At 39.1% G+C, this 10317-nt stretch overlaps 1 protein-coding gene across 2 annotated transcripts in view; it reads right to left on the minus strand.

Moving 5' to 3' along the window:
• Positions 1 to 1314: 1314 nt before the first annotated feature.
• Positions 1315 to 10317, minus strand: part of LOC106751863 (4-coumarate--CoA ligase 1-like) — a 19620-nt gene continuing 10617 nt past the window's right edge. Inside the window, exons 2-7 of one of the 2 annotated variants that reach the window (XM_014633078.1) lie at positions 5693 to 5852; positions 4924 to 5134; positions 4327 to 4657; positions 3621 to 3915; positions 2495 to 3038; positions 1315 to 1777 (exon numbers count right to left, since the gene is read on the minus strand). In XM_014633078.1, coding sequence (XP_014488564.1) covers positions 1647 to 1777; positions 2495 to 3038; positions 3621 to 3915; positions 4327 to 4657; positions 4924 to 5134; positions 5693 to 5806 — 1626 coding nt within the window. In that variant the 5' untranslated portion in view covers positions 5807 to 5852 and the 3' untranslated portion in view covers positions 1315 to 1646. The remainder of the gene's footprint in view (positions 1778 to 2494; positions 3039 to 3620; positions 3916 to 4326; positions 4658 to 4923; positions 5135 to 5692; positions 5853 to 10317) is intronic. The other variant, XM_014633085.1, reaches the window with a different exon arrangement.

Consider the following 10317-nt stretch of genomic DNA (forward strand, 5'->3'; position numbering starts at 1 on the left):
TATATATATATCGTATATATATAGTACATATATTGTTATTAATGATATATATATCGTATATATATATCGTATATGTATCATTATTAATGATAATACCCATACAACGTAAAATTCGAGAAATATTAATTCCCTCGTAGAAACGCGCTTTTACAGATAGGTTTTATCCGTTCATCGACCGGATGTCGAAATAGAAACTCGCTGACGACTCGAGGACACAACACCAAACGAAATTTCACGAAGAGTCCCTGAAAAATGGAATTACAGCGAAACCGTGTTCTCGTCGAAAAGAGGATAGGGAATTAAACGGCCTTCGAACGCGGCCCAAATAATTGATGCACGTCAATTAGATTTGTCAAGCCAATCGTCGTAATTAAATCAACAGGAACGCGAGGCATGAGCACGTACACATAACTGTCAATGGTTGTACACGTGTGCGCGTTCACACAGACGTACTTTCACGTACTGACGCGACTACGCCATATCCGGCCATATTCGAGGGTCCGCGACGTGAAATTTAAATTTCTCCGATACGGACACCGATAATCCCGTTGATTCGCCGAAACCGCCGTCAATTTGTACCGCACTTTTTCGGCAACATTAACCATCTCGTCGAGGTGACGCAGTCATTACAATTATCGCTTATAAACACATTTGGAACAATTTTAGCATCTTTGCAACTGATCTACACTCATTAGGCGCAAAGGTAGCACGAAACATCGTGCACATATCAGTCGATTTTTCTTCTTACACTCCGGATCTAAAGATACATTGAATTTCAAATCAGTCTTAAACCGAAATACGGATAAATTATACAAATAAGTTTTATTCTAAAATAGAGCTTTTAAGAAGCAAGAAAAATGGAAGATTGATGTCATTGTTAATTAAATCTGTTGTCACAAAATAGTTTTCGGGGGGAGTTTGTCGTATCGTACGCTCATTACGGAGATGTTGTCACCTTATCTAGGAGTTAATCCTGTTACCGATCTTTCCTAAATCACTACATTCCGGCAAGAGAGATTCGAGGACTAGACGTGAAGTTCGAGCTATATCATTGCAAAGGAAGACAGGACAAAAGTTGTGGATATCGATGAAGTATGAGAGCGCGTGTTGCTCGTTGCCCGCTGCTCGCTGACGTGTGTAACGCAACAGGTTTCTTCGCTTATTTTCGTAGGAATGCGAGATTAATATAGGTTGGTACGAGAGCGATATCATGTAATCAATAACGTGAATCATTCACTCGTGTTGTCCCAATGTATTTGTGGAAGGAACTGCACCACTGTGCGATTGCACATATGTTTCATTGATTGCACCTCGATCGATAAAAACAGTTTATTTTTAAATTACTCGATTACATTCAGAAAAAGAATTAACTATTACAACTAAAAAATAGCAGCTAAGATGTATCATTGAAATAGAAACAGCTAGTGCTATAGCCGTATTTTAGCTGTTAAAATAAGAATATATATATTAACATTGTTAAGATTGGCAATTTTATCACATGCGTCGCTCTCAACCAAATATTTTAATAGGGAACAAGTGGACTTTTCGATTGACATATATATAACTAATTAGATATATCTATTAATCTAAATTATATCTATTTAATTAATGTTTAAAGAGGTTTTTTTGTTAATATGAGTCCAACATCATAGCTTTGAGACCGTTGCTTGAATCATCAACTGAACCTCACGACGTAGACTCTTGCCGGTGGCATTCTTAGGTATAGCATCGACAAATTGCACCCCGCCGCGCAGCCATTTGTGCGGCGACAATTTCTCTGAAAGATAGATCGAATCGCTCAGTTAATGCTGTGGCTTGTCTCGGTGCCCATTATTAAAACGCAATATTAAGACAGGAGACGTGGAAATTTTCCTCTCCTTGCAACGAGTATACATCGTATATTCAAATTAAAAAGATAACAAAAACAACTGATAACTTGTGTGAAAAAAAATAACGCGACGTGGTTCTAACTGCGTATTTACAGTAGCATCGCTAATGAGCAATAATCCCGTTAATATAACACGACGTTTAATGTTATCGCAACGTCACTCCGCATTTGCTGCTGGCACCATCATGGCACCACCCCGCGTCCCACTCGCGCGTTTAGATCCAATGTGATAATACGCGTCTAATCCTTGACGTATCGCGCTGCAAAAGATTCATTTATCATCCCTTTCATGTGAAAAGTCAATAGATGTAGATCTCGATCGAGAGAGACACATTAATTTAGATACGATAATGTTGAAACGAAATAGCGTTTTCCCACATTTAGTAATATCTTCTCACAGCAAAATAATTTGTAGATTCAGCAAAATAATCCAGTGAATGGCAATTGGTACTTTTAACAAATCGTTTTGCCGTCCCCTATTGTAACCGACAGATTTGGTCGCAACGGCATAAAATTGGTTGTGCCGGCAAATTATATCGGAAATTATAACGCAAAGCTTCCTTCCCAGCATTCAAATAGTTAATGAACCATCGAGAGATCACTCACGTTTGACAAATTCCATAATGTTCTCGGCGGTGACCGTAGCGCCAGGCTGTTTCACTATCACAGCCGTGGGCAGCTCCCCGCTGCGCGGATCGGGTCTGCCGCAGACTGTAGCGTCTCTCACCGCGGGATGCGACAGCAAGACCATCTCTATCTCCGACGGCGAGACCTGGTAGCCGTTGTATTTGATCAGCTCTTTCAACCGATCGACTACGTACATCGCACCGTGCTCGTTGTAATAGCCAAGGTCGCCCGTGTGCAGCCATCCGTCCTCGTCGATGGTCTGCTTGGTAGCTTCGGGATTGTTCCAATACATCATCATTATTTGGTCACCCTTGAAGCAGACTTCCCCAACCTGATCCACGTCCAAAGTCTTCTGTGTCTCGATATCAACTATTTTGCTGCATAGTCCAGGTACGATGCAATGCAGAGCAGTGACATCACTTTCTTCGTAAGCACTCACGCTGGTCAATACCGTCAACTCCGTCATTCCGTAGCCGTTTCGTATGTATATATCGCCGATGCGAGCTTTCACCGCATCTACAAGCTACGAAAGCGAAAGTTACAAAAGGATTATCCTGATAGCATCCTCTTTTCAACGTTTATTTAATCTCAACGTAATCGTCACTCACAAACACGAGGGTGGAATGAAGGTAAGGTCACCGACTAAAGAAGGGCTTGGTGGTACTTGGGGGGACACAGTTCGGAAGCGTGCTCGGTTTTCGAAACTTGACAAGAAACTCCCTCATCCCCCGTTCATCAATGAACGCTCGAGAGATCAGTTTCGCATTTTCCGAAAGACGCGACTGCGAGCTCGCGAATGCGGCTTTTTATTTCCCACCTGCCCGTCCCCCCTCTCTTAGCGACACTAAACAGGTTAAACAAAAACGAATGCAGCGAACGATAAAGTTACTCCGGCGGTGTGTCTCGTGAAAACGCGACGACGACTTCCCAGATTTCCTCGCGGTCCCTCGCTCGATCCTCTCACCACCGCGGCATCGAGGACTCACTTCGGCACTTAGCTCCCAATGGCTTTTCTTGCCGTGATAACTTGGCGAGGCGGTAAAGGGGTTAAGGATGGGGAACGACAGCGAGAGCACGACGAACTTCGCGACCGAAGAAAACTTACTTCCTTTCCGAGCGGCGATCCTCCGCAGAGGATTTCTCTCAGGCTGCGAAAGTCGTTCCTCTCCACCAGCGGGTGCTTCGCCAATAACGTCATGATCGACGGTACGATCGGCAAAAAGGTAGGCTTATATTTCTGTACCAACTTCAAAAACCGTTCCGGCTGGAAGTTAGACATTACCATGACGTTAGCGCCAACCGTCAAGCTTATTAACAGCGTGGCGAACGCGAAACCATGATAAAACGGCAGAAATATTAAGCTTCTAGTGTCCTGCGTTATATCGAGGAAGTCCCGCTTGCTATATTATCAATGAGACTCATTGTAAGTGTATGAATGAAAAGAGTCAAGTTTTTAACGATATTTTCAAATGACGAAATGATGTCTGCTCTTTTTGAACGCCAGCGAGTCGCACATCGTCGCAATGTGAAATTGTAGAGATAAGCTTTGTTTGAAAACTTTTTCAGGCGATTTTGTGTATTCATATTGTAATCAAAATATATTATATTGTAATCGAAAGAAAAAAGACGATGAGCGTTTAAATCAGTACAAAGATACAATGTCAATTTTAATTGGACTAATATCGAAATTATTGTGTTGTATGTGTAAATCACCTAGCTATTTTTAATTAAACTTCTTTTTGTTGAAGTTGTAGTAGGTATATTAATTTAACCGTCATTTGAAAATAAATTTGCTAAAGTACATTACTTACGATACTTTAAGAAGTAACGTTAATAAATTCCTATGGGACAGTGCTACTGCTTTTGGCAATCCTGTTGTACCACTCGAATTAAGAAGAACCGCTGGATGCTTCTTAATATCACCGATATTAACCGTTTTGTATTTCAGAAAATCCGCGACTTTTTCGTCATTTAAGATATTCGTCAATGTGCGCATGTTGGCTGCGAACGGTTTATCATCCAATTCGATTAGTTCGATTTGCCAAGATAAACTCGGCTGGAGTTTTGTGAAGGTTTCCTCAGTGCGCTGAGACACAAAGACTATTCGCGGCTCCGAGATGTTCAACACGTGTCGAAATTCCCCTGAAAGATTGTTAGATCATTATTGCATGCAATATTTATATAGGTACTCGATAATTATATTATAAAAATTAGGTTCGAATGTTACATCAAATGTGATACACGTATCCCGAATTGATATTGATAATTACATTTAACATTTATATTTTTGACGTTTGTAAAATTTAAGATTGTTATTATTTTTAATACACTCAGAAATAGAGAGATACTAAGAAAATATATACTAATTGTATAAAACATAAGTTTTAGACATTAATATTTCTACTTACATTCCGTGTACGTAGGATTGTATGGCGCAAATATAGCGCCAATATAAAGCGTCGCGCAAAGCGCTATCAACCATTCTAATCGGTTTTCGCTTACGATGGCAATTCTATCTCCAATCTTGATTCCGTATCGTTGCATAAACTTTGCAAGTTTCACACTTTTCTCGAGTAGGTCTCTGTACGTTAGCCGATAGTCATTATTACATCCATCTATCTGTTAGAAGCAAACAATAAAAGTATTAGAATGATTTTAACGGGTATTAAAATATGTTGGATACTTCGACGATCTTAGATTCGTATTACAGAATTGTCACTAAAGGAAACAAAAAAAATATTTATATACTTGATTTTATCAAAAATATTTGTTCACATAATGCATTCCTTCTGAGACGTTTACAATTGTCATGTCAGATGATTATAATATGAAATGTACAATCGCTAAAATCACCTTTAACGGATTACGCATTATTATTTGAAACATGAAATATTATTTAAGTTTCTTCTTTCACAATGCTTGCGGCTTAAAAGCGAATTAACATAAAAATGGAACGTGGATAGGTGTGGGACTAGTCATTATGAGCAATGCATAATGCAACAACGAAAATTCAGAGATAGAATTCGCGGAATTTCGCCTTTCATCTGACGATTAACGCTGATGGAACTATAAAAAGCTTTTGTTATTTGACACGTTTCACTTTTTCATCGTGAAATTACGCAAGTGATCAGCTCGTGATTGGTATCGTAAGCGTGCGTTCGTAATTATGTCACATACCAAGAAAACAGTATCACTATACTCGTGCATTTTATTCATTATCGATTGCCCCAAAGATATATCTGGCAATGGTTGGTCTATTAGGTATCCGTATATTTTTTCCTGCTTTCCCATTTTCGCAATAATATGGAGCTTCTCTTATCCAAAATTATATTTTTATCTGAAAAATAATACGAGAATATTTTTCTGAATATTTGACTGAAACAATATTACATTTTATTGCTGTTGATGATTTTGCGTGTAGTCTCGGGAAGTCCATGATTGACGCAAACGAAGTAGAAACTTTAGCTTAATTCCCTGGTTACGAGGATGATGGTACAGGCGCCGATTAACAAACTCTTTATTAATCTTGCTGGTTTATTTAAGAAGGATCAATTGCGAACGGTGTCTTATATGTGATCGGATAGTCTAGCTTCGTTGAAAGTCAAAAACCAGCTGGTGTTACGAGAGCCGCTGCCGATTATAAAGGCAGCGATAGTCATAATACCAAACTTCGAGAATGTTCTCGAAGGAGTCAACAATGCGAGAGGCAGTAGACAGCAAACATAAACAGTCTAACGTCTCTCTCCAAGGCAAAGAATTTAAATTAGAAAATGACACGAAACAATTGCTAAAGATTTCAATTGCCTTAAAGCAGTTAATGTTAAACAAACAACAATTTGTGTAACCGCTTTAGTCATTTATATTTAAATTCACACAAAAGACACTTTCAAGTATACGCTATCGAATCGCCTATCGACAGCGCGCCAAACCGTCACGGTTCGAACGTTAATACAGCAAGATGACCGCAAGATGTCTCAATAGTGCGCGTCGCTCAACGTCGACAGTTGCGTGTTTGATCCTGTCGTGTTTGAGTGCTCGAGAAACTTGGAACAACGTGACAGGAACAACAGTGAGAGGTATTTCACGTTATATTAAATGTATTCCCATCGCGTTATTTACTACGCTTTCCTTTATATAAAATCATGTACTAGCATGCCGACTCGACTGAATTAGCACGGGTTGTCGCACGAATGTTTGGAATATGGCCGTTTTAGCGACATTTATGTCATTTTTAACGACAATTTTGCTTTGCATATTCAAGATGTCGGGCGAGAACGAGAATCGTTTATGCGAGAATAAGGAGATGGAAGGACGAAGGCGAAGAATGTGGTGAAGGGAGATCATCGCTGTGGTAAAGTTATATTTGTTATTTGGTATAATTTATAGTTACTGCAATTTAGGTATAGTGGCCATAATAATAATAAGATTAAAATGTTTAGCTCAGGTAGGCACAAATAGAAACAAAAAACATATTATTTACATAACACCAAGTTTCTTCATTTGTTTTTCAACTTTATATACATATATATATATTGTCGAAAAATCGTCTTTTTATGTTATAATATTATCAATTCAATATAGTTTCCCACGCATATTTTTCGTCATTTCTTAAAAATTGCAACATTTTTAATTATTAGATTTAATTTTTTAACTATGTTACTTTTATATATTCATAGATCGATAATTTTCTTATCAATAATATTGTCTCAAATATATTTTCTTCCATTTGACGGTAATTATAAAATAGAAATGATATACAGAAAAAAATTAGTCTTAAATCAAGAAGAGACATTCTCATATATGCGCAAGAATATTATAGTTGTCTTAGAAGACTTTTAGACTAGTATTCATAATCAGATCTTATATTTAAGATCGTCTTACGTTTATTTTCAGATGCTTTGCAGCCAATGAAATAAATCGTACAACATCTGAAAATAAGTTTAAAACGGTCTTAAATATAAGATCCGACTATGAATACCGGCTTTGTCTTGATTTGATTGAATTTATAATTGATGCAAATATTACTTGAATTCAATTCAAGATTAAAAATCTTCTGAGAAGATTATAATATTTTTGTTTATATATGAAAATATCTATTTTTAATTTAAGACTAATTTTTCTCCGTGTATGTGCATTGGTTCAAAGCTAAACATAGTATGCGATTGAAAGGATTACGAAATGTTTGGCGATCATTTCCTTTCCATCAGAATGTATGGCATGGTGTTCCTCTGGTATTCAGCTGGATGTCCTTAGATATACAGGGTGATGTCGGGCGGAGAGAGGGATGGGAATGCGTTCTCTTAGGGATTAGACGTGAGAAGGGATAGAGACGCGTGCCACGAGTTCCATGCCCTGGCCATAATCGTGAGGAAAAAGTATGGGGAATTCTGTTAAATACCATCATCCAAGTCTCCTTACATTTAGTTATCTTCTGCAACTCTCAAAATGTTCTTTCTTTTTTTCCGTTTACATTTTAACAAGCTTATATCGTGTGGTAACATTATATACGTGGTATGCACGTAAATATATAATAATGGCCATCAAGTTTGATTAGGGGCTAAATTGGATCATAGCTAAAAATTCATAGCATTTGAATTTTAAATGGCAACGAATTTATATGAACTACGTACGTGCAAATTGATGCGATACACTTTAATACATTATTCAACACGCAACTTAGTACTTAGTAGATCACGTTTAAAAAAACTCTTAAGACAAATAATCCATATTTAAACGACCAATGAAAGAACTTAATTGGATTAATAAATCGTTTAAGACACGTTCGACATCCCATTATATATTACAATTAAAAATTATAGTTATTCAAATTCGACCGTATCCTTATTCATTCTCAAAGCAAACTTGATTTCATTATATCTGTTAGTTTTGCTCTATAAAATTATTTTTAGCGCGGTGACTTAGAAATATAAAGAAATAAAAATATAAATTCCGATAGATCGTCATTTTCTCATTAAGTTCTTGCTTTAAAAGGACACTGATCATAAGAGATGTCAACAATTTATAAGCATGTACATGTATAGAAATGAGATTTGTCGAGAAAAACGATGTACTATATTTTCAAGTGTGCAGCATTTTTGCAGTGAACGTTTATATATCGTTTTACAAATAGTATCAGTGAAATTAGTAAGTGGAGAAAATAATATTATATAATTATAAAGTGGGGGTCGCGTTATATAATACGACTTTTTTCCTTTTATCACGAAGCACACGCGATAAACACGAATTTTACAGCGCAGTGAGCAAAATATACATTTTTAATTCAACGTGTCAGAATTCTCCTAGTCGAAAGCGCTAAGAAAGATGCTCCAGCGAGACCTGCTCTTCAAGATAGGTCCATAAAACGCTAATCCGTAATTTTCGTTGGAAAGTAACCTTTTCCGGGACGTTCTTCGTGTTTTCCGCGATAGGGGGGATAAAACGAAATAAACGAAAACAAATACGAAACAGCCACGCAGGTATGGCTAGACCGCGAGCGAATCGACTTCCGGTGTTTGCCGCGACGTATGCACCGCATCCGCGGGAATGCGTGCGACGGTGTCCATCCGGTATCCAACCGCTTGTCGTCGGGTATTCGTGCGGGACGGGAGCGCGGAGTTCGGCAGGACGGCGGGATGGGGCAGGCGGACGACAGCGGACGGGCGCGTTCTCCGGAATCACTGAAGTGCTGGGGAATCGCTCTTCGGGGTTAGTCTCATCGTCGATGTGGACGAGGTTTCCGGGAGGTAGAGAAGCTCAGGATGGTACGGGGGAGGAGCGGCAGCCGAGGGCGCGTGCCACTCTGATTGTAGCGGCCATACTGGGACACTGGAGGCACATACCGACGATTCTTGACCTCATGCGACGTGCCTAGACACCCCGGGAATACTTATGATCCTCCCCCCGAGGTCGAGGGGTGGTGGCTGGACGCGAGAGGATCCCTTCTCTGAAAATCTCTGCCGGGGTTACTTTTCGTCCTTCGCGTTACGCCTCGGTGCTACGAGCGAGAAAATCTCGCGAGAGAAATCTCGCGCTGAATTTTATCCGGCTCCACCGATCTATTTTTCTCTCTCACGGTCAGGTTGCTTTCGGCGTAACTGATATGCGATGTCACTTTTTGTAGGCAAATTACCATATCGTACGTGTCAGATGGCCATACTTCGGACTTTAAACCCTTCAAGTCTGAATTCTATGATTCAATTTCAAAATTACTTAACTTTATAAAAAGAAAACGAAGCAGCATATTCGTTTTTACATTTCCATATTTAATTATCAAAATGTAGTTTTATATTTAATTATCGGGACATTTAATCATGTGCACATATTAATAACGCGTACATTTAATAACGAATGATACCGTGGAATTTTGCTAGGGGGACAATTCACACTGAGATAGAAAATCTTAACAAATATTTCGGTAAACTAATTGACGTCTGCGAGAATCAAGCTCATTTTATTGCTTTCTTTCAACGATAAAATGACACGGATTCGTTTCAGAACTTTTATTCAAAATTAATCGCACCGTGATCAAATACGCCTCACGCGGAAATTCGGCCAAGTCGAAAAGCAACGAGTCCCGAGTAATTTTCCATCGGAAACGCGTGAGTAAACGTTTGTTGCCGTGACGAAGGTAACGCGTTTGACTGGCAATCGCGCAGTCGTCTCGTCTCGTTTAGTGCCGATCCTCTCCCGGCAGATATCCTCGCATAAAATTCATTCGGTCGCATGGTATCGGCATCGCCAGGTATCGCAATTAATCGCGGCGCAATAAAAGAGGGGGGGGGGGGTAGGAAGGGGCTGCCTGA

The sequence above is a fragment of the Dinoponera quadriceps genome, unplaced genomic scaffold (genome assembly GCF_001313825.1).
Source record: "Dinoponera quadriceps isolate SergipeBrazil2010 unplaced genomic scaffold, ASM131382v1 scaffold141, whole genome shotgun sequence".
NCBI lineage: Eukaryota > Metazoa > Arthropoda > Insecta > Hymenoptera > Formicidae > Dinoponera > Dinoponera quadriceps.